General features: G+C 34.9%; 1 protein-coding gene across 1 annotated transcript in view; it reads left to right on the top strand.

The window, feature by feature from the left end:
- Nucleotides 1–24,747, top strand: part of Rif1 (replication timing regulatory factor 1) — a 58,168-nt gene that overhangs the window by 5,241 nt on the left and 28,180 nt on the right. Inside the window, exons 5-20 of the mRNA XM_076865916.2 lie at nucleotides 132–259; nucleotides 354–448; nucleotides 1,739–1,928; nucleotides 4,340–4,432; nucleotides 7,520–7,658; nucleotides 10,229–10,380; nucleotides 12,825–12,942; nucleotides 13,493–13,666; nucleotides 13,886–13,996; nucleotides 15,011–15,073; nucleotides 17,806–17,906; nucleotides 20,218–20,304; nucleotides 20,856–20,926; nucleotides 21,405–21,585; nucleotides 22,996–23,103; nucleotides 23,424–23,573. Coding sequence (XP_076722031.2) covers nucleotides 132–259; nucleotides 354–448; nucleotides 1,739–1,928; nucleotides 4,340–4,432; nucleotides 7,520–7,658; nucleotides 10,229–10,380; nucleotides 12,825–12,942; nucleotides 13,493–13,666; nucleotides 13,886–13,996; nucleotides 15,011–15,073; nucleotides 17,806–17,906; nucleotides 20,218–20,304; nucleotides 20,856–20,926; nucleotides 21,405–21,585; nucleotides 22,996–23,103; nucleotides 23,424–23,573 — 1,961 coding nt within the window. The remainder of the gene's footprint in view (nucleotides 1–131; nucleotides 260–353; nucleotides 449–1,738; nucleotides 1,929–4,339; nucleotides 4,433–7,519; nucleotides 7,659–10,228; nucleotides 10,381–12,824; nucleotides 12,943–13,492; nucleotides 13,667–13,885; nucleotides 13,997–15,010; nucleotides 15,074–17,805; nucleotides 17,907–20,217; nucleotides 20,305–20,855; nucleotides 20,927–21,404; nucleotides 21,586–22,995; nucleotides 23,104–23,423; nucleotides 23,574–24,747) is intronic.

Raw genomic sequence — 24,747 nt, 5'->3', positions numbered from 1 at the left:
TACTTTTATGTTTGAAATTTTAAGATTGGGGCTGCAGATGTAACTTGGTGGTCTAGGCTGGTTTCAATCCCTAGTACCACAGAAGAAAAGATTGTATACTGTTCCTATAATTAAAACTACTTGCTTTTCAGAGGCAAATATTCAAGAATTGCTTTCAAAATTGAATAATATTGTTAAGAATTCAGACAAAAATGTATGCACCAGGGCACTTTGGGTAATATCCAAACAGACGTTTCCCGCTGAAGCTGTTGGAAAAGTGGTGAGTACAGTTTTTCTACGTCTTTTCTATATCTACATGCCAGCAAAACAGTTCTATTTTATTTGATTTGTATATATTTGGTTCTGTCTTTTAGGTATCCAGTATAATTGACTCATTAGAAATAGTATTTAATAAAGGAGAGATACATTCTGCCGTTGTTGATTTTGAAGCATTAAATGTTATCATAAGGTATGCAGTTTGGATGCAATTCACATTAGAATACTGTTTCTATAAACTTATAATTTATTTCAACTATTGAACTTTCTGAGATTCAAATATGAAATTGACAGTAAAAGAATGGGGGCGTGTCTTTACTGAAAGTCTTAAAAGTAAAGTCTTGTTCATGATAAAGTTTTTAAAAATTATCTCTTAAAGGGTTTAAAAAATAATACAACCTTGTAAGTGGGCTAGAAAAGGGTATTTATGAAGGCAGTCATGTTGTCTAGCATGGAGCAGGAAAGTCCCTTCTACTTGCCCTTCCCTAGTCTTTTTTTTTTTTTTTTTTGTAGTGGTAAGGATTGAACCCAGGCCTTACGCATGCAACGCAAGCATTCTACCAACTGGGCTATATCCCCAGCCCTACTCTTTAACAGACATGTGGCACAAACTCTTGACTTGTTTTTTCATTCTTTGTTTTCTTTAGTTTTTGAGCTGTTTGTTTTAATTTCACCTTCTGGTGCTGTGGTTGATGATCATATTATAGTCTGGTTCCTTGGCTGCCTTTTAAAAACAGTACAGGGCTGAGGTTGTGGCTTAGTTGTAGAGTGCTTGCTTAGCGTGTGTGAGGCACTGGATTCAATTCTCAGCAACACACACACCCACACAATAAAAGTTATCATGTCCATCTACAACTAAAAATATTAAGAAACAACAATAACAACTCCAGGGATGGAGCTTTGTGGTAGAGTGCTTGTTTAGGACATAGGAGGCCCTGGGTTAAATCCTGCCACAAAAACAGAATTTTTACATAAAAAGTAAAGCAGTATACAAATTAGCAAGAAAAATTTGATCTTTATTTTACCACATAGTTGTTGCTACTTCATTAGTATACACTAGTGTATATTCATGAATATTTTATGCATTCTAATCTTGCACCAAAGACTGAGTTCAGAAATAAATGATTATTTTTTTGTGTGTGTGTGTGTGCGCTGGAGGTCAAACCCAGGGATTTGTGCATGCAAAGCAAGTACTCCACCATCTGAGCTATATCCCTAGCCTATAATAAGTGACTTTTAAGTGATAACTGACTTTTTTTCTCCTTAAAAACAAAAATAAAAACAAAAAAACTTCATATATTGGTTGTACCTCAGTTTTTTCCAAAAAAGAAAAAAAATTGGGGGGAGGGGTGGCAGAAAATCTGTGATACAGTATTTTTCTAGGTGAATGTATGTATGCATTCTAAATTATGCTGTTTATTTTTCCTGCTAAATTAGACTAAAAAAATGAGTTCAAGCTAACTTATTGATTTCTCCTTTATAGGCTAATTGAACAGGCTCCAGTTCAAATGGGAGAAGAGTCAGTGAGGTGGGCAAAATTGGTCATACCTTTAGTGGCTCATTCAGCACAAAAGGTTCATTTGAGGGGAGCCACTGCTCTGGAGATGGGAATGCCATTGTTACTTCAGAAACAACAAGAAATAGCATCTATTACAGAGCAGCTTATGACTACTGTAAGCATTAAGTTACTTAAGAATTTTCTAAATACTGTTTCTTTGCTAAGCTTGAAATTCAGTTTAGGCTCATTGGTTTAATTGCACTGTGATCTAGGAGTTTAGCTTTGACAAAGAGTTGCTTAAGTTAGTGTAGACCAATCATACATAACAGTACAGAAATGAACTGTCTATTCATTTTTAATACACTGTAGATATTTTATCCCATCCTCAATGAATGTTGACTAGAAAGGGATTATTGCATTTCTCCCATCCTCTAACCAGACCCCTGCTTGGTTTCTGAGATCAGACATCCAGGCGAATTCAGGGTGGTAAGGCTGTACATAAGGGATTATATTTCTTTTTTTTTTTTTTTTTAATATCTATTTTCCAGTTGTAGTTGGACACAGTACCTTTATTTAATTTATTTATTTTTATGTGATGCGTGCTAAGTGAGTGTTCTACCGCTAAGCCATAATGTCGCTAAGCCAAAACCCCAGCCTCCCCCCACAACAAGGGATTATATTTCTAAATAAGGGAGAGCAGTACCCAATCAGTGTTATTTTTGTTATTATATAATTTCAGTAGTTATGAATTTTCATGCATGTAAGCTCATCTAGTCCATATAATTTCCTAGCTGGTTATTACTTTCCTCAAGTCTTAGGCTTACCAACATTTGTTCTTGTAAACATCTTTTAGCATCTATATGCAGTGCATTACTGTTGACTATAGTTGTAAACAAAAGGCTTATAGAACTTGTTTTCTAATGAGAAATGAGGGAGGCACATAATGTATTAAGTGAAGAACACTATGGAGGATAGAATAGCAGGGACAGGCTGAAGTTTGCCATCAAAGAGAAATGGTGAGGTGGTCAGGGAAGGTAAAAATTAGGACATTGGAACTGTGATTTGAAGACAGTATAGGAGTTAGCCATGTGGATAATATAGGGTAAGCTCGTTGTGAGCAAGAAAACCATGAGTGCAGAAGGGCCATTCTTGTTGCAGGGAATGGTGGTACACATCTATAATCATAGCTACTGGAGAAGTTGAGGCAGGAGGAGTCCAAGTTTGAGGCCTGTCTAGGCAACTTAGGAAGACCCTGTCTCAAAACAAGTTTATATTTATAAATTTTTTCTTTTCTTTTTTTTTTTTTTTTTGTTTAAGGGGCCTGGGGATGTAACTGTTAAGAATGTCCCTGGATTTAGTCCCTTGTCTGGCAAAAGAAAGGGGAGGATCCCATTCTGCTCTTACATTGTGTACCAACTTGGTGTTCAGCGAACACTTGGCAGTATGACAGAAGTGAGAGTTATGAGGTTGAGAAGAGTGGAAGATATTGTTAGAGAAACAGAGGACCTCATCACACAGGTCCTTGGGACCATAGTAAAGATGCAATTTTTACTCTGGATTATAAGGAAAGTCCTATTTGAATGTTTTGAGCTTCCAAGTATTATATACTGATTTGAATTTTAAAGTGATTATTCTGGCTCTGTTGAGAACAGGCTTGGGGGATGATAGAGCAGGGGCAGGAAGATTAAACTATAATAAAGTAGTATCTTTAACAATTGTTTTGTCAGGCACACTGGTGCATGCCTGTAATCCTAGCAGCTCAGGAAGATTGCAAGTTCAAAGCCAGCTTTAGCAACGTAGCGATGCACTTAGCAACTCAAGGAGACCCTGTCTCAAAAAAAAAAAAAAAAGAAAGTGGGGGTGCCTGGGGTTGTGGTTCAGTGGTTAAGCAGCCCTGGTATCAAAAACAGAGAATTCTTTTGTTATCATAAATTTATTCATCTTCAGTACCCTATGTACAGCTTTATAAATAAATTTGAAATAAGATTTTCTCATGGGCTGGGGATGTGACTCAAGCGGTAACGCGCTCACCTGGCATGCGCGGGGCGCTAGGTTCAATCCTCAGCACCACATAAAAATAGAATAAAGATATTGTGTCCACCAAAAACTAAAAAATAAATATTAAAAAAAGATTTTCTCATTGTTTATGATACTGTGAAAGTTTTTTTGCTTTTTTAAGTTTCTAGTGTAAGAAAACTAATACACTATCATTTGAACTCTAATGATGTGCAGGCTGAAGTTTTTAGGAGAAAGTTTTTGTACCAGTATATTGGTGGAAATTAAGTGTGATTGATGAATGGTGAGAAGGCCTGATGTGTGATAGACAAGCATAGCTAAGTAAATGTTAATGATAGAATTTAGATTTTGGCATTTAGATATTTATGGTAAAACATTTTCGGGTTTGGTATATTTTCTAAATTTTTCCTTTTGGGTTTTTTTTTGGGGGGGAGGTAATAAGGGTACTTTATTGTGGCAAAGATTATTTGGCTGATAATCAAGTATTAGAAATTATTTCTAGGCTTTGATATTGGATTATTTTTTCCTTTTGAAGAGAATATTTGGTAAATATTTCGCTTTTACTTACAGAAATTAATTTCAGAACTCCAAAAGCTATTTATGAGTAAAAATGAGACCTACGTGTTAAAATTGTGGCCTTTGTTTGTCAAACTTCTTGGAAAGGTAAGTGTCAGAGTTAGGTGAACAGTTCACAATTTTTATATGCCAGACCTTTTCATTTAAACTTTCCTTAGTTCATTCCATCCTCAGAGTTTGTTTTCCTTATTTGCAAATTTGCCTGCTCACTAGAACTTGTATGTAAACTCCATATCAGTACTTTTGTAGCTTTCACATAATTTGTAAACATGTAGAATGGGAAAGAATTTGAGTCACCCAGTGTGCAAGTTCTCAGCCAAGGTTCAACAAGGTTATACCCTGTCTTCCCCCCAGTTCCCCGGGTAGGGATTGAATCTAGGAATGCTTTACTTCTGAAGCACATCCCTAACCCTTTATATATATTTTAGTGTTCCTAAGCATGAACTTTTGTGCTTTTTTTTTTTTTTTTTTTTTTTTTTTTTTTTTAGTGTTCCTAAGCACAGGAAGGCTGTGATGTGCCTTATGAAGAAATACTCATGTGTTAAATAAGCTTTATTCTAACATAAGTTGCAATGCTATTGGCTTTCATTTCAATGCTAGGAAATCAAAAATAGATATTAAGTAAGGGAATTAGTATATATTGAGTAAGGTACCTTTACATGAAGAAATACATAAAATAAGATTATATATATTAAACAGTTGATGCAAGTTCTGAGACCAGAGAGTTTGCTCAGAGAAACCTAACTCTGTATTATAGTGATGGCTGATTTTTTCTATTTTTTTTCTTTCTTTCTTTCTTTTTTTAATGGTACTGGGAATGGAACCCAGGGTCTCATGAATGTCAGACAAATGCTGAATCATTGGACCACATCCCCAGCCCATTTTTTTTTCTGTGTTCAAAGTGACTATCCAATATGAATACTGTGAATAATGAAAGTGTTAATTAAAGCCAATTCTTTGGGCAGGGTTGCCTTTTTTATTGTGTTAATACACAGTTATTTTAAGTGTTTGTAAGTATACAAATATAGTGTTGCATAAGCATCAACAACTATACCCCAGATTTTTTCTTCATCCACAATAAAAGCTACCCATTAAGCAATAACTGCCACCTCTCTACCTGGTAACCTCTATTCTACTTTCTATGAATTTGCTATTCTGGGTACCTCATATATGTAGAACCATACATTTGCTCTTCTGTGCCTGCCTTATTTTACTAAGTATAATGTTTGTAGGATCCATTCACGTTGCAGCATATTTGAAAATGTCATTTGTTCTTATGGCAGAATAATATTCTGTTATGTATTTACCACATTTTGTTAACCTGTCTGCTCATGTGGGTGGACATTTGGAGTTTTTCTCCCTTTTGTCTATAATGAACAATGTTGTTGTAAATACGATTGTAGAAAATATCTATTGGTGACCAAGTTCTTGAATTTTAAAAGAGTAGAATTACTGGTTCATGTGGAAGTTCTATGCTGAAATTTTTTAAAAAACTGCCAAGCTTTTCTACAGCAGATGTATTATTTTACATCATGACCAGTAGGACGGATGCTCTAGGATTTTAGGTACATACCATCTTCTCCAGCACTTTCCTTTTTTTGTGTCATAATGGTCATGCACATGGATATGAGGTGGTATCTCACTATAGTGTTGGTTTGTATTTCTATTTTTGATCTGTATGTGGGTTTATTTATTTATTTATTTTTGTCATTTGTTTTGTATTTGAAGAATTGCCCATTCAAGTCCTATGCCCATTTTTGAGTTGGATTGTCTTTTTGTTCTTAATATATTCTCAGTGTTAATCTGATTTGCCAAGTATTTTCTTCCATTATAGAGGTTTTCTTTATGCTTTTTGGGGGGCGTGGAGAGTGGAGTATCTGGAATTGAACTCAGGTGCTTACCACTGAGCCTTATTCCCACCACATTTTATTTTGAGACAGGATCTTGCCAAGTTGCTGAGGCTGGCCTCAAACATGTGATCTTTCTGCCTTAGCCTCCGTGGTTGCTGGAAATATAGGGGTGTACTGCCAAACCTGGCATTGTTTTGATTTTTTGATAATGTCTTTTGGATAAGTGTGTGTGTAGTGCTGGGATTGAACCCAGGATATCATTACCTGCTAAGTGCACATTGTACCATTGAGCTTTTCCCCCCATCCCACCTTTACACAGACATTTAAGTTTGATGAAGTTTTTTATGGTCTTTTGTTTTCAAAGCCATATTCATGAAGTTACTGTTAAATCCAATGTCAAATCTTATGTTTTCTTCTTTTGCAAGCATGTACTGGGGATTAAACCCAGGGGCAATTTACCTCTAAGCTATATTCCCAGTTGTCTTTATTTTTTAAGATAGATTTTCACTAAGTTGCTGAGAGTCTTACTAAGTTGGTGAAGCTGGCTTTGAACTTATTCTCCACAGCTTCCTGAGTTGTTGAGATTACAGGTGTGCACCACCATGCCCAGCATCTTCTTTTAAGAATTACTTCTTGCCAAGTGCCATGGCGCATACATATAATCCCAGCAGCTCTGGAGGCTGAGGCAGGAGGATCCAGGGTTGAGCATCCCTAATCTGAATTATTCCATAATTGGAAAACTTTTATGTCCTCACTTGGCACAACTAGTGGAAAATTTCTGACCTCATTTAACAATTCCCTGTCAGAACATCGGTGCACTAAAAATATTGAATAAAATTACTTTAGACTATGTGTGTATGGGACAAATGAATTTTGTGTTCTGTTCCCAAGATAATCTTTTGATGTATATGTAAATCTTCTAAAACCTGAAATACTCCTGGTCCCAAGCATTTCATTATGGGGTACTCAACCTGTACCTATTTTCTTTGATATTGTATTGCATTGATAAAATGTGGAATTTATCTACCTTCCTAATTTTCTCTGTAGTGGAAGTATTCTGTATTAATTGTTATCTACTTTATTTGAATTTTGTATTTTTTTGTAATCTTGAATTTTGAAAGCATACAGTGTCACTGTTCAATATTTTCTGTGAACTCAAATTCCTAAGAGTTGACATCTATTTTATGTTTTGAAGGTAATGTATTTTGTCTCCTAAGGACATATATTAAGTTGAATGAATAAATGAATGAAAACAGTGCCCATAATTATTTTGTTTCATTCAGATAAACAAGTTTTTAATTTTTTTTTTTTTTTTTTTTTTTAGACTTTGCATCGAAGTGGAAGTTTCATCAATTCTTTGTTACATTTGGAGGAACTGGGATTTCGTAGTGGAACACCCATGATTAAAAAAATAGCTTTTATTGCATGGAAGAGCTTAATAGATAATTTTGCCTTAAATCCAGGTACTCAAAGTTTTTGATTTTTCTACTGGGCATTGTGGCACACACCTATAATCCCAGCAACCCTGGGGGCTGAGGCACAAGTTCAAGGCCAGCGTCTATAATTAGGGAAGCCCTCAGCAATGTAGGGAGAACCTGTTTCAAATGGGAGTGGTGCTGGGCATGGTGATGCATGCCTATAATCCTAGTGGCTCTGGAGGCTGAGACAGGAGGATCTAGAGTTCAAAGCCAGCCTAAGCAAAAACCAGGTGCTAAGCAACTCAGTGAGACCCTGTCTCTAAATGAAATACAAAATAGGGCTTCGGATGTGGCTCAGTGGTCAAGTGCCCCTGAGTTCAACCCCCAGTACCAAAAAAAAAAGCGGGGGACTGGGCATGTATCTGTGGTAAAGTGACCTGGGTTCAGTTCGCAGGTCTAAAATAATAAAAAATTTTTATTTTTCATTGAATTACTTTTAAGGAAGATTAAACAAGTTTTTCTCATTATTATGTCAAAACTTAGGTATTTATTGACTTTATCATAAGGGAATAGGAAGCGATGATAGCCGTGAAATATCAGTTACTAAGCTTTTTTCTATCATTTCTAGACAAGTCCCAAATAGTGGGTTAGCATTAATAGATGAAACTGATTTCTTTGAACTTATAACCTTATTGTGCAATGGAGTTGTTTGATGTATTTTTCGAAATACTTTTTATATCTTTATTTATTTTTATGTGGTGCTAAGGATCAAACCCAGTCACATGCTAGGCAAGCACTCTGCCACTGAACTACACCTTCAATCCTGATGTATGTTTATGAGGAAGAGTATTTGGCCCAAAAGTGGGTCGGAATGAGTACTTAAGTAGGTGACATTTAATCTTAGATTTAATTAGTACTATGTTTATAAGATCTGCTAGGTAATGTTGTTTTTATCCTGATTTTCCCTGTCAGAGACCACTAATCCTTTTCTTTCCATATTTCTGTATTTCATAAGGTGATTATTTGCATTACTAGTTATATTTATTTAAAATATTGAAATTTTTTTTTTTTTAATCCTGAGGCAAGAGGATTGCAGATGGAGGCCAGCTTAGGCAATTTAGTAAGACCCTGTCTCAAAATAACAACAAAAAGGGCCAGTAATGTAGCTTAGTGTGGAGTGCTTGCCTAGCATGTGTTATGCCCTGGATTTGTTCCATCCCCAGTGAAAAAAGGATCAAAGTATATTTTGTGGCACTTTTTTTTTTTTAATATTGAAAATGAAATCTTGCCTACTTTATTAACTGATGATTATTTAGGTATAGCTAGTTATGTACCCAGCAGTATGAGGCAGTTTTGGGGGATTAAAATCTTTTGGAATTATACTTGGAGCCCCTTTCATGGACAAAAGAATTCAGAAAGGAAAGTGTCCTGGACTGGAGAACTTGTGTTCTGCAGTGATTTGAGTTGATTTTCTTTATTTGTCCTCATGTTAGGGATTTAACTCAGGGGTACTCTATCACTAAGTTATATCCCCAGCCTTTTAATTTATTATTTTGCGATGGTCTCACTAAATTTTCCAGGCTGACCTCACATTTGTGATCCCGTACCTTATTGTGAGTTGCTGGGATTATAGGTGATTAACTTCATTTTCTTATAGAAGTGTTAGTTGAAATGTCTATATGACAGAGCAGTTTTAAGAAACATTGATGAAAACTATTCCACCAAATACATGACCTTTTAACAAGGTACTTGAGCACATATTACTTAAATGTTTTAATTTATATATCCTTGGTCCAACTTACATGTATATTTCTATTTAAACAACCAGAATTCACTTGTATGCTGAATTTTAACAATCTGATTGTTGTTAAGGTAAGGTAGATCTGAATCTAAGTCTGTTTAGGTTTCTAAAACATAATCAGTGGCCCCAGCAATGTTTTTTTTTTTTTGTATATATGTGTGTGTGTGGTACTGGGGATTCAGCTCAGGGGAGCCTTATATCCTCAGTACTTTTTTCTTTTCCTTTTTTTCAATTTTGAGCCACAGTCTAAGTTGCTCAGAGTAGCCTTGAACTCCTGGCTGACCCTTTGTATTCACTGGGATTTTATAGGCATGCACCATCACACAGGGTTGCCAACAATGTTTATAATAGTTATTAGTTGATTAAAAGAATGATATCCTGTTTTAACATAATGTAAAAAATGCCTCTATTTCTTTGTTAAATGGATGTAATGCTAACATAGGACTGCTTTTCAATTTTGGCATTTTTCATAGGGTCATATATTGCTGGGGGTGTCTGTTGTGTTTTAGGAAGTTTGGCAATATCCTAGATTTCAGCTCACTCGATACTGATAACATCCCTCCAGTTGTGATAATCAAAAATACTGTAGACATTATTGGGAAACTCATCCAACACACAGTATCTAATAGACATTGCTTGTTCGTATTCATTGGTTTTAGTCCAGCTTACTGAGTTTTATAGGAGTACAAATTTTGGATACAGCTAGAAAATCTGATTTTATTTTTTAAACATGTTGTCTTGCTGTGGAAAAAAGAGACTTACATACTTTATTATTGAAGTTTAATATTCACCTCTGTGCTTATTTTCTTTTAAGATATTCTGTGTAGTGCAAAAAGACTCAAGTTGTTAATGCAGCCTTTGAGTTCCATCCATGTGAGAACAGAAACTCTAGCATTAACAAAGCTAGAAGTCTGGTGGTATTTACTGATGAGACTTGGACCTCATCTCCCTGCAAATTTTGAACAGGTAATATTACACGTGTTAAATGCCACTGTTTTTTTTTTTTTTTAATTAATGTGTTCTTCAGATCTTTCCAGTCTAATCTTTTTGTGTTGTTTTTGCTATATATTAGTAGACTAATATATTTTCCCCCCCATTAGCTCAGAACTTTATGGTCATTTTCTCCAAAGAGTGTTCTCCAGTGGCCTGAAATGGAGCCCTGTAAGACTTGTTAGTCAGCAAACATCTCTTCTTATTCTAGAAGTATTGATTTTAAGATGGATCTCACCTGCAGCCCCCCAAGAGGATTTTTGACATCAGTGAAATGTTAGTCAAGTGCTATACTGGGTAGATAAAAAGTTGGCTCAGTTATTTGTTTTTAATTATCCTTTGTCTAGGCTACATAGTTATAATCACTCATTTAATTTGGTTATAGGGTTTTTTTTATATAAAATCCTCTTTTTTCAGTATACTTTTTAGATATTGATGGACCTTTATTTTATTATTATTTATGTGTGATGCTGAGAATGGAACCCAGTGCTTTACACAGGCTAGGCAAGTGCTCTACCACTGAGCCACAACACCAGCCCTGATGATAAGTTTTTAAAAATGATATTACAAGCTTGGCATGGTGGTGCATGCCTGTGATCCTAGCAGCTTTGGAGCATCCTCAGGATTGAGAGTTCAAAGCTAGCCTCAGCAACAGTGAGGTGCTTAGCAACTCAGTGAGACCCTGTCTCTAAATAAAAATACAAAGTTGTATGGGGCTGGGGATGTGGCTCAAGCGGTAACGTGCTCGCCTGGCTTGCATGCGGCCCGGGTTCGATCCTCAGCACCACAAATACAAACAAAGATGTTGTGTCTGCCAAAAACTAAAAAATCTCCCTCTCTCTCTCCCTCCCTCCCTCCCTCCCTCCCTCCCTCCCTCCCTCCCTTCCTCTCTCTCTCTCTCTGTCTGTCTCTGTCTCTCTCTCTCTCTCTCTCTCTCTCTCCCCCTCTCTCTCTCCCCTCTCTAAAAAAAAAAAAAAAAAAAAAAAAAAATACAAAATAGGGCTGTGGCTCAGTGGTTGAGTGTACCTGAGTTCAATCTCCAGTACCAAAAATTAAAAAAAAGATACTACAAATCCCTTTGTATTTTAATCTCTCTCCTAACATTTAGATAGTAAATTTAATGTTGTCTATATTCTCCCACCCCCTATGGTGAGGTTGAACCTAGGGGTCCTCTACCACTGAGCTACATCCCTAGCCTTTTTTTTTTTTTTAATTTCTCTCTGTTTATTTATTTGAGACAGTGTCTTGCTAAATTGTCCATGCTGACTTTGAACTTGGAGTCCTCCTGCCTCTTGGTCTTCTAGGCAGCTGGGATTTCAGTCTTAGGCCACCATGTCTGGCCTAAATTTTTTTAAAAAATATTTCTATCCTTGTTTTCTCAATTTATTTAAAAAAATAAAAAGGAGTAATTGTAGCCTGGTAGGGTGTTACATATCTATATCCTAGCTACTCAGGAGACTGAGGCAGGAGGCTTGCAAGTTTGAGGCCAGCTTGGACAATTTAATTAGACCATGTCTCATAATGAAAAATAGAAAGGTTTGGGGATGTAGCACAGTGTTCAAGTGCTTTCCTACCATGTGTGACGCCCTAGGTTTAATCCTTAGTACATGGGGGAAGGAAGTTATTTCTATGTAGCTTATTTCTATGTAGTTATTTATATTTATATTAAATAGCTTAGTGGTAAAGTGCCCCTGGGTCCAGTGTATAAATTTATATGTATAAATTTCTGTCTCAAATGTAGAACTGAAATATATAGATAATACACATTTAGGGCAAATACAAGTTTAGAAAGATCTTATTTTCTTCAATTATGGTTTTAAGTCCGTGTAAGAAAACCATCAATACAATTCAGTACAGCTTGAGTTTCCCTTATCTGAAATGCGTAGGATCAAAAAGGAAAAGAATATTTCAGATTTTGAATTATTTTTATATACAGAATGAGATATCTGAGGGTAGGACTCAAGTCTGAACATGAAATTTATTTCTTTTATGTTACATGGTATAGCTTGAAGATAGTTTTACACTATTTTTAGTGTTCTGGTGTTTTGACTGGCCCACCACTGAGACTAGTTTGGTATGAAATTTTCCAACATTGGTATCCTGGGGCTCAGAGTTCTGGCTTTGGGAGCTTCTATAAATTTTTGAATTAGGTGCTCAGTTTCCATATCAAAAGAATTAAAATTGCTCTAAATAGAAATTTATGTAAGGCTTTTAAAAATATGACACTCAAGGGCTGGGGTTATGGCTCAGTGGTGGAGTGCTCACCTAGTACTTGCAAGGCCCTGGATTTAATACTCAGCACCATATAAAAATAAATAAATAAAATAAAGGTATTATGTCCAGGTACAACTAAAAAATAAATATTGAAAAAAATGACACTCAGTTTAAAGATATGTATTTATCCTTCTTTCACCCAATAGGTTTGTGTTCCTCTGATTCAGAGTACAATTAGCACTGATTCTTGTGTCTTACCTCAAGGCAATTCATCTCGTATAGCTACTTCTCCAGGTTTAAGTCCTATGACTCCTGTACACAAAGGTAAGGAATAGACTTTCTTTTTTCTCTTTTTGAAAAGATTTTGAAGGCTTTTTTACTTAGTATCTTTCATATGAAGTGAAGTATTTTATCATTTTTTGATCTATTATTAAAAAAGACATTTTGTTTTTCTTTGTTACTGATTACTGTGTTAAGTTGCAGAATTGTGATTGGAAAAGATGAATGTGCTTTATCTACAACTCAGGATAGCTAATAGAAAGTAACATAAAATTCCGTGTTTTTTTCCATAGCAGAATCTTGGAGCTTTGATTAAAAACAACAGATTTTTGCAGATAAAAGAAATGTGGTTTAGCGTACAACATAAACAGTTAATTGCTATTACTATTTTGTTAGGCATTGGGTGTTTTTCATATTTAAGTACCAGAAAGACCTATATATGCATAATTATAAGGTATGGATTACTGCCTGAAATTTTAAGTTGTATTTGTTTTGAAAGTTACATTGTAGTGATATAAAGTATATGCATTTTGGTAGCTAATATAAAATAACCTTATATAAATGGACTTTTCTCTCTCTCTCTCTCTTTTTTAAGGTGCTTCCCCCTATGGAGTTCCTGGAACTCCACGCATGAACATGAGTTCAAATTTAGGTGGAATGGCCACAATCCCTTCCATTCAACTTTTGGGACTTGAAATGTTGCTTCATTTTTTGATGGGTCCAGAAGTATTGAGTTTTGCTAAGCAGCACAAACTTGTGTTGAGCTTAGGTATTTATTTTTAAAATTATTTATTAAAACAATCCAGGACTTGCTGTATTGGTAAAGAAAGGCCTTATTTTTCTCCATAGCATAATGTAATTGTTTGTGAAATAAGTGCAAAGTGTTTTAGTAAAAATCACATCTATTCAGACCATCTAAAATTTTATATTGAGAATGCTGTCGTATTTTTCGTTTTATATAATTATCTTTTTGTTCTTCTTGTTTTAGAGCCACTTGAACATCCATTAATCAGCAGCCCTTCATTTTTTTCCAAGCACGCACATACACTTATTACTGCTGTGCATGATAGCTTTCTTGCAGTTGGAAAGGATGCTTCTGGTAAATATTTAAGAAAAAATTTTTTATTATTAAAAACTATGTTTTAAAAGAAAGTAAAATAGAGCCGGGAACAGCAGTTCTTGCTTGTAATTATAAGCAGCTTGGGAGGCTGAGGCAGCACAATCAGAAGTTCAAGGCCAACCTGGACTTGAGACCCGGTCTTCCAATTTAAGAAGAGAAAGGTTAGGGATATAACTTAGTGGTAAAATGCCCCTAGGTCCAATCCTCAGTACCAAGAAAAATAAAAGAAGGTAGAATGGTAAATATTCTATGTGGTACCTCTTAGTCAGATTGGGCACGGATACTTAATTGATTTAATCTTGAAAGCAGCCATTTTACAAATGAGGAAACTGAGCCATTCAGATAATGTCAGTAACTTGGATAAAGTCACATAGCAGATAATAGGGCTATGATTTATGCCTAGGCTCTGTGGCTCTAACATGTAAATGAATGCATTTAAACCCCTGGGTCCATAACTAAATGTTTTAAAACATTTTAAAAATGTTTTAAAAATTGAACGTATGGCCAGGCACAATGGTGCTACTATGGAAGCTGAGGCAGGAGGACTGCAAATTCCAGGCCAGCCTGGGACACTTACCAAGACTGTCTCAAAAAGTAAAAGGAGCTGGGAATCTATCTCAATGGTAGAGTACCCTGGGTTCAATCCCTGGTACTACCATAAAACAAAGAAGAATATTTTGCCATTTAGGTGATTGAAGAATGAATTATGTGTGTTTTTTTTTTCTCTATTGGTTTTCAAATATTCTTAGGATTCATTTTTTGTCCTTTCTTATAACTAATGAGTCTTACAGAGAATTCAGAAAATAAGAGTTACCCTTATTTATATGGCTTGATGTTTAAAATGGTATAGCTTTATAAATTTGTTGTAATGAATATTATAAGGGAATTATCACCTTGGTAAATATTGCTCAATTTATTTCTTCTGTTTTATATGGAAGAAAGGGAGAGCCTTTGTATTCATATATACACTATTAAAAGTATTTTATTTGACAGATGCAGTTGTCAGTGCTGTCTGGAAGGAGCTAATTAGCTTGGTGAAATCAGTTACTGAATCAGGTAAGCACTATTACATTGATGAAATGATTTTTTCTCCAAAACAAAAAGCTTTAATATAATGATTGACTGCGATAAATGCTAAAAATTATAAACTTCTCTTGATGCATTCAGCCTCTGCATTTTTTTTTTTTTTTTTTTGGTATTCACGCATTAAATTGGCATCTTTCTCGTTTGTTTTTCTAATTCTTCTCCCTCACCTTTTCCCATCTGTTACATTGATAGGATTTCTTCCTCCCCCTTAGTAATATGTAAAGTTTGCTCATATATAAGGCGGGATGGCTAACATGAAATTTTTAAAATATATCCTTTAATTATAACAATATCTAGGTAATTAACGTCTCTTCATCCCAAATATGCTGTTAGCTTCCATCCTTCTGGTAGAGATGTGATGTTTTACTTGTGATTTTCTAGATGTGTGTTGTGAAGAAAACATTTTGTAGATGGGTTGTAGTCATCAAGATTGCTGAAATATATTCTCTGGTAACTCTTTCAAAAAGGGTACACAAATTAATGTTCTAAATTGTTTAACATCAGAAAATATCTTTGTTTTACCCTCAAAATTAAATGCTAATTTGACTGTATACAGTATTCTAGGTTGAAAACTTTCTTCCTGAAGAACTTTTACGGTGTTGTTCCATTTACTTCTAGTATCCATGGTGCCCAGTGATAAATCTTCTGTCAGTCTGATTCTTGTTCCTCTGTAGACTATTTTCTCTCTAGAAGCCTTTATGATTTTCTTTTTATTACTAGAATTTTAAAACTTCGCCAAGACATGTCTAGGGGCGAGTCTGTTTTCATTAATCCTGCTTGATATATTTAGTGAGCTTTCACTACCTTTTCTTCCTTCGTTCCTTCCTTCCTTCGTTCCTTCCTTCCTTCCTTCCTTCCTTCCTTCCCTTCCTCCCTCCCTCCCTCCCTCCCAGGGATTGAATTCAGGGGTACTCCACTACTGAGCCATATCCCCGGCCCTGTTTTGTATTTTATTTAGAGACAGGGTCTCACTGAGTTGCCTAGCACCTCACAGTTGCTGAGGCTGGCTTTGAACTAGAGATTCTCCTGTCTTCAAGCTCTTGGGATTACAGGCATGCACCACCATGCCTGGCAAGCTTTCACTATCTTAAGACGAATTCTTCCTTAGCTCTGGAAAGCTTTCTTCAGTTATTTCCTTAATTATGTCCTCAGCAGCATTCTCTTTACCATCTTTTTCTGGAGTTTCTAACAAAGACGTTTCTGAATTTAGTCTTAGTTTGTCTTTATTGATTATTTACTTGGCCATCTGTATTGTATCCTTAGAGAATTCTTCTAGTTGATTACATAGATTGCTCGTTCATTCTTCAAGTATGTCCATTCTACTACTAAGATCATTTGTTGAGTTTTTGGTTTATAAGACACCTACATGGAAGTTTTTTTATTTCTAGTCTTGGATCTCTCTGAAGGTACTGATCATACTTCTTAAAATTTTCTTTAGTTCCTTGGGCTGTTTCTTTGGATGTTAGCTCTTCTACTTCAAGAATAATATCTATTTTCCTTAAAACCTTGGTGATTCCTGATGGATCATTCAAGTATATACACAAATGTTTTTATGCTCATTTATAACTTATCTCTGATTTTGTGGGCAAGGTTGGGCGATCAGACAGCCCATCCTACTTCCTTGACTTCTGAGCCTAGCTAATTTCTTTCCCTTCTGGATTTTGTATATCATCTGGGGTTTCAGCTGCTTTTTCTTCTCATAGAGTCCCAAACCGAGTAACCAAAGGCAATTTCTTTAAATCCACATAAGGTCTCTATTTTTTCTCTGTCTGGGAGGTATTCATTGCCTTTTTTTACTTCAGAGACTTTCCTTCTTCTTCCTCTGACTCAGAATCCACTATCAAATAAATTAAAATGATCTTCACATCATCCCTAGTTATTTCCTCAGCTCTGCTTGAATCTACCACAGTAAGACCCTGAAAGGTTTAGTCTTGTTCCTCACATAATAGAGAATTATCCTCTCCTTTCTCTTGTTTCCTCTGAGGTTTCTTCCTTCACCCTCTCTGAGGCTTCTCCTTTTTCCTCTAACTTGGGGGTTTTGTTTTCCTTTCATTCTAAAAACTCTTTTCTCCTGAGTCTCATAAGTTCCTCCCCTCTGGCCTTGTAATTTATAGGTAACTTGAAGCCATCATTTGCTGTTCCTCCAGCTTTACTGTTTGAAGAGTTTTACTCCACCTTCCTGCTTCTATTAGTAACAGGATAAATCTCTGCAGAACAGGACTTGATCTATTGTGCAGTAGAGTCTCTATTTGAGAAGAAGGGATTCATTGCAGAGAATTCAATTAAATGATTTTCTAGAATCCAGTGAATTGTTTGTCTTTCATATATAAAATTAATTTGAAAATTGTATTGTATCATTTTCCATGTGACCTGCCACGCCTTCTTTTGCAGTCCTGGGGATTGAACCTAAGCTATAGTCCCAACTTTAGCACCAAGCTATAGTCCCAATCAACCCATTTTATTTTGAGAAAGGGTCTAACGTCCAGACTGGCCTGGGAATTATGCCATCCTTCTGTGTCCCAAGTAGTTAGAATTACAGATGTGTGTGTCTGTGCTTGACTTTCTCATTAATTTACCTTAAAGCATTTATTGCTGATTTGGAAAAAAATTACTGTTTAGTAACATTTAAAGCTTTCTATGCACATATATTAATCTCTAAAATATGTATTTAGACCTATGCTCTTCCTTTTGCTTTTTGATAGGTAACAGAAAAGAAAGATCAGGGTCTGAAGTTCTGACCCTCCTACTAAAATCTTTGGAAAGTATAGTAAAGTCACAAGTATATCCTGTGTCAAAAATATTGGTAAGTTTATCTGTAAATTGAACTTTGAATAAATCATATTTGAAATGAATTTTTGGATAGGACAAATTTTCAGAGACTTTGTTACATTTTTTGGGGCAGTGCTGGGGATTGAACCCAGGGCCTTGTGCATGCGAGGCAAGCAGTCTGCTAACTGAGCTATATGCCCAACCCTCCAGAGAGACTTTTTTTTTTTAAATACTTCATTAGTTGTTGGTGGCCCTTTATTTAATGTTTTTATATGATGCTGAGAATCGAACCCAGTGCCTCACACATGCTAGGCAAGTGCTTTACCACTGAGCCACAACCCCAGCCCCTGGAGAGACCTTTTTAATCAAGTATTTATCAGCAGTTTTATTCTGTAATAAATACCCTTCTATTGATATTAATCAATTAAAAAATATTAAAGTAAATGACTATATTAGCCACTAACATCTTCAAATTAATAAAAAGAATGTGCTATACTGAGAAAATGAGGTAAAGGGCATGAAATTTGAACTGAAGAAACTGAATGTTTTCTAATACAATGACAGGAATGCTGAATACCACTAATGGTTAGCTGGTGAATACATTATTGATTAGTACTAGGATTGTAACCCAGGGCCTCAAGAATAGCAGACTGAAACAGTCTACCAATGAGCTCTATCCCTAGCTTATTTTTAATTTGAGACAGCATCTCAGTTGCCAAGGTTGTTTTAGAACTTTTGATCCTCCTACTTCACCCTTCTGTTAACTCTTTAACCCTGATAATGACATTGGTATTAAATACAGTTTTGGTTTTTTTGGTACAGTTCTGGGGATTGAGCCCAGAGCCTGTTAAACTAGGAAAGCACTCTACCACTGACATACACCCCCAGCTCTTAAATACATTTTAAAAACATACAGTAGTGAAGGAAAGGAGAAAGTAAATAGTATGTAGTTGCTGTATTTTTTTTGTTAAGTTTTTAATCACAGACTGGGAATTGAACCCAGGGCACACTTGTCATCAAGTACATCCAGGTCTTATTTTGAGAAACACTGCCTTCAAATTTACTCTTCTCAAACTTGCCTTAGCTTCCTGAGCTGGTATTATAGGCATATGGGACAGTGCTTGTCTTGTATGTAAATTTTATAATAGTAAGCCACCCAAAAAATGATACCTTAGTTTAAATTCCTTATGTTTTCTTTATGTACAGTGACAAGTAAATGTACCATGGCAGTATAGCTTGTGGTTTATAGCAAGAACTGTAGAGCAGATTTGGTTGAATCTCAGACCAACTGTTTTTTATTTATTTTACTATGGTGGTACCAGGGAATGAACCCAGGATTTTGCATATGCTAGGCAGAAGCTCTACCCAACTGTGTTTTAGAGTAAATTTGCATAGTTTATCTACCCTTTTGGTCCCACTGATTGATTTATAAATAGGCTGTGTAGTATCGATAGGTAATTAAGTTAGTTAATACATGGAAAGCACTAGGGTTCAAGGCTCAAAATAAATGCTTTTAATGTGTTTCAAAGAAGAATATGTAAAATTCTGTTGTAATTATTTGTTATGTTTCTGTGACACTTAAGTTATGTCATCTATGTTAATAGCAGTGTAGGAAGATTTTTAAGAGAGCAGTTTGGTAGGTTTATTCGTATTTGAGTTAGCAATTTTAACCTAGTTTCTAATTAACAGTCCTATGAAATGTATTTCAAAATTTTCTTTTATCAGTACAAAATAAGAGCTTCAGCATTCGTTTTTAGAAAAATGGATGAATAAACAAATTATAGACATTGATTCATTTAGCAGCATCAGTATATATTAATGAAATACATTAATGATTTACACATTTCACATTGTGAAATGATTAAATATCATTAAATATCCTCATTGGTTTATAGTAGTGTTAATATGGAGTTGGGATTTAGCTTAGTAGTTCAACCTGGGTTTATTTCCCAGCACCACAAAGAAAGCAAAATATGTGTAGTTTATTTCTTTCTGTGTACCTACACATGCAAACATTTAGAAGATCTGTGAAAATATACTCCAAATTGAACGCATTATCTGTAAAGTACTTACTTTGCACTTTTCATGTTTACGTATTTGAAATTTTTAGCATAATGGAAATACATATTAATCAACATTATTGAAAGAATATCTTGTAATGAATTATTAAAAGTACAGTTAAAAGAATAGTATTTTACTAAGTAAATAGACTTCTTTTTTTAAGCATTACTGGAGATTAATTCTAAAGCCTTACATGTACTAGGCAAGCACCATTGAGTTAACACCCCCAGCCCATAAGGTGATGTTTTTAATGGCTGACTACTGTGATCTTTTCTCTTTCTTAGGTCCTCATGGAAATTACAATTCAAGGACTTCCTCAGAAAGTATTAGGTTCACCAGCATATCAGGTTGCTAATATGGATATTCTTAATGCAAGTATCTTAAATGTAATGCTATGATAAAGATTGGCCAAAAAAAAGAAAAAAAAATCCATGATATTTCCATATTTTCTTATATAAAGGTGATACTTAAGTTTTAAGATTCTGAGAGTATCGGATTTGAAATATGTTGACTGACTTAAAAACAAACAAGCGGTAATCTTTAAGGAATTAAATAGCTTATATATCAATAGGTGAAAATACTTTCCTGGCTTAAATAATTGACCCCAGAAGGAAAGATTTCTATTCATTTATACATAATAGAGCTTAATATTGTGAAATGACATTACCTACATGGTGTAGGTGGGGATTTAGTAAGTTCTAGCTTTTTAAATGTTTGAAATCTCACCAGTTCATTATTTCTCTTGTAGAAGGTATAGCTCTCATTTAGAATAGAAAGATACTGGGTTTTATTTGTTGTGATACCTCAATAAAATTTAACTTTTTTATTCTAAGACAATCATCATTTCTTAACTGGTTATAGCATACAAGTATACTATGTTTTGTAATTGATTAAGATTAATTTCATTTTCTCCTTTTTTCAGGGAACTCCAGCTTTGTTCTTAATTCAGTTAATTTTCAACAATAATCTCCTGGAATGTGTAGCAGATGAAAGGTAAGTTTGTACTTTAAATAACCTGTAGGCTGAGGAAGGAGCTTAGTGGTGGAATGATGATGTAGCATGCAAAACGTTCTTGGCGTAGTTCCCAGCTTTGCAAAAATATAAATAAGCAATATGAAGTTGGGTATGATGATGCACACCTGTAATCCCAGTGAGTCAGGAAGCCAAGGCAGGATGTTTGCAAGTTGGAGGCCAGATTGGGCAACTTACTGAGACCATGTCTCAAAATAAAAAAATAGACAGGGTGGGGATGGAGCTCAGTGGTAGAGTGGTAGAAACTTTATGAGGTTTCTTATGGAAAGATTATATAATGAATAAGATTCTTTTATTAAATAATTTTCATAAATAAGACTTCAAATTCATTTTTTATTTTCTTTGTAATTATTTTTAGAATTTGTTAATGTGCAGTTAATGTATTTCAGCAAAAGTATTCAATAATACATTCTTTTTTTTTTTTTTTTTTTTACTTCAGGTTTTTTCTCAATCTTGAAACACTTGTAGGTTATGTGCTTTCTGGTCCAACTTCACCATTAGCTTTTAGTGACTCAGTATTAAATGTTATTAATCAAAATGCAAAGGAATTGGAAAACAAGGAGCATCTCTGGAGAATGTGGAGTATTATAGTCACGCCATTAACTGAAATGATTAATCAGGTCTGATGTAAATTTGCTATATATTTCCACTCAAATTTAAGAGACTTTTCTTTTTATGATATGAATAGAAGCTTGACTTTGTGTGTGTGTTGAAGGGAGGTTCTGGGGATTGAATCTGGGGTCTCGTAATTGCCAGGGCAGCATTCTCCCACTGGGGTACATCCATGGCCTTTTGCAATTGTTGCCCAGGCTGGCCATGAGTTTGCAGTTCTCTTGCTTAGTTGGGTTTACAGGTATGGGCCACCACACCCAGCTAGAACTTTGAATTTGAATAGAAGATATTAAATATTTTTTTGTGTGTGTGCTGTTTGTGAATTTTCTGTCTACTAGATTGATTTCATTGTGTTTTTTTTTTTTTTTTCTGCCTTATTTACCAAAGAAAGCTAACCTTACTTAATAGGGGTCTAAGAGCTTTGTTTTCTCCAATAGTGATTGGAGAAATATATATAATACATACAGATTCTTAAATATTTTGGGTCCTTTGAGTTGTTACACCAATAGGTAGTAATAATGATCATCTTGAATGTTATATATTACTTCAAAGCCATTTAACATTCTCCTAAGTTAGAGTTGATTACTATTTCTTATACTTAAATACTAAAAAGGTGTTGATACTGAAAGAACAGGGAGCACAAGTTCACTTTCATGGACAGATTCTCTGGACTAATATTGCTAAGCACAAAATGATACCACATAATTTTTTACATTATACTAGTCTACTCAGACTAGCAAACTATTAAACATATTCCTATTGAATAATAATAGCTTATATTTCTAAATAGCTTCCTACTGTTTGAAGGATAGCAGAGGTCCTTGTTTGAATGCTGTATATGTATAGTAACAGATTTAGGGAGTTGTTTCTGGGTTTCTTTTTAGGATCTAAACTCTGTGCTTTCATTTCCCACAGATCATTTATTTATTTTTGTGCTGGAAATGGGGCTGACAACCCACCCAGCACTCTACCACTCTCATAGTCGTAGAAGCCAAAATTCAAAATGAAAGTGTTGTATGGTTCTTTCTAGAGCTCTGAGGGAGAAACTGATCCATTTTTCTTAGCTTCTGATAGCTGGTAGTCTGTGACCTTCTTTCATTTGTGACCACATGGCTTCAGTCTTTTCCTTGATTTTTCACATGGTATTCACCCTCGTGTTATCAATGTGTCCAGATTTCTTCCTCTCATAAGGATACCATTCATTGGATTCAGGATCACTCTAATGCATTATGACTTTGTCTTAACTTGATTATATCTGCAAAGATCTTATGGACAGATAAGTCATATTCATAGCTACCAAGGGAAAGGTGTTTAAAAAATCCTTAATGCTATTAGCACGGGACACAGTTTTATACCTGTTAGAATTACTTAATGTTACTAGGTAGATGAGGATAACTTTTTCATTTTTCTTTTTTCAGACCAATGAAGTGAATCAAGGTGATGCATTAGAACATAATTTTAGTGCCATCTATGGTGCACTTACTTTGCCAATCAACCATATTTTTTCAATACAGAAATTTCCTCTGGTAAGACCGTGTCATATTTTTATGTGTAAGGAATTTGTGCTTTTCTAAAAAATATTGCCTTTTCAACGTTTATAATGAACTCAACAGTAATTTTGCCTAAGACAGGATCCATACAACTTTATTAGCTTAGGGGAAAGGAAAATGGTGAAGAGAGAAGTTTCTTTTTATCTTTGATTGCTGATACTATGGTTAGAACTTTTTGGGAATTGGGGAAAAGTTATTACCTATGCTAGACTCTTCTATGACGCCTTAAAAGATACATTGATTCTATTTGCTGTTGGATAAAGAGGTATATATTAATAAAATTTCTTTATTATTAGACTACCATGAAGACTTTACTTAGAAGTTGGTCAGAATTATATAGAGCATTTGCTCGCTGTGCTGCCTTGGTGGCAACAGCAGAAGAGAATTTGTGCTGTGAAGAACTTTCTTCCAAGATAATGTCCAGTTTGGAAGATGAATCGCTTTCAGTGAGTTTATTTTGGTACTGGTCTGTTATTTTAGTCGTTGTTTGTATTTAAGGAAATTCTTTTCAAGTAAATGGAGGTAACACTTTTGAACTGTCATTTGCTAATGTTTCTGTTTTATAAGAGACCAAGTTAATACAGAAAACAAGTACAGCTTTGTGAAACAGTTGTTTTTTTTTTTTTTTTGGAAGGAGGGTCCTCTCAGGTCCATGTACCAGGATCATTAAGAGCTCTTTTACTATTTTACTATGTACCTCCATGTGGCATTTCAGAATAACAATACAAGACGTAGGCTGTTCTGTGTACTTTCTCATATCTGTTAGACGTCAATCTGGAAGTTTTTAGTTTTTTGTTTGTTTTTGGTAGGGGCAGGGGTGTGCTCATGGTTGAACCCATGGGCACTTTACCACTACATTCCCAGTCCATTTAATATTTTATTTTAAGACAGGAATCTTGCTAAGCTGTTGAGGGTTTTGTTAAGTTGCCCAGGCTGGCCTCAAACTTTGATTTCTCCTGTCTTGTGTTCCTGAGATACTGGGATTACAGGCATATGCAGCCAAGCCCAGCAGTTTTTAATGTTCAAAGTAGTCTTTGCTTAGTCTTTGAGGTTGATTGGTTTTAGGATCAGCTTATAATTCGAAAACTTACATATCTTCAAGTTCCTTATATAATGTGACTTAATAATATTTGCATATAATGTATACACATTTCCCCATGTTCTTACAATCATCTAGAATATTTATGATACCTAATGCTAAATAAATGGTTGTCATAATGTATTAGGGAATAAAAACAAGGAAAAATGTCTTAAACAGACTTACCACTTGAAGTATAGTTGTACATAATTTAATGAGGGGATACCTTCTGTGAAATGTGTCCTTAGGGCACTTTCATCATGTGAAAATCAATAGAGCAAACTTAAAGCTAAATCATGTAGAAAATAGAAGTAGACTCTAATGATAAAATGTGTAGTGTAGCAAATACATAAGCTGCTAGCAAACATGGATATCAAGTATTTTGTCCTCTACATATATATGCTATACTTTTGTGTTACTGGTAGCACAGTATGTTTCTTTATACCAACATCACCACGAGGATGTAATGGGTTACACTATTGACTGCTGCATTGACAACAGGAGGTGATAGGAATTTTTCAGCTTTTGGTAATCTTATAGGA

Source organism: Callospermophilus lateralis, chromosome 9 (genome assembly GCF_048772815.1).
Source record: "Callospermophilus lateralis isolate mCalLat2 chromosome 9, mCalLat2.hap1, whole genome shotgun sequence".
Classification (NCBI taxonomy): domain Eukaryota; kingdom Metazoa; phylum Chordata; class Mammalia; order Rodentia; family Sciuridae; genus Callospermophilus; species Callospermophilus lateralis.
Note: the sequence above shows the minus strand (reverse complement) of the source record. Positions and strands in the feature narration are given on the sequence as shown.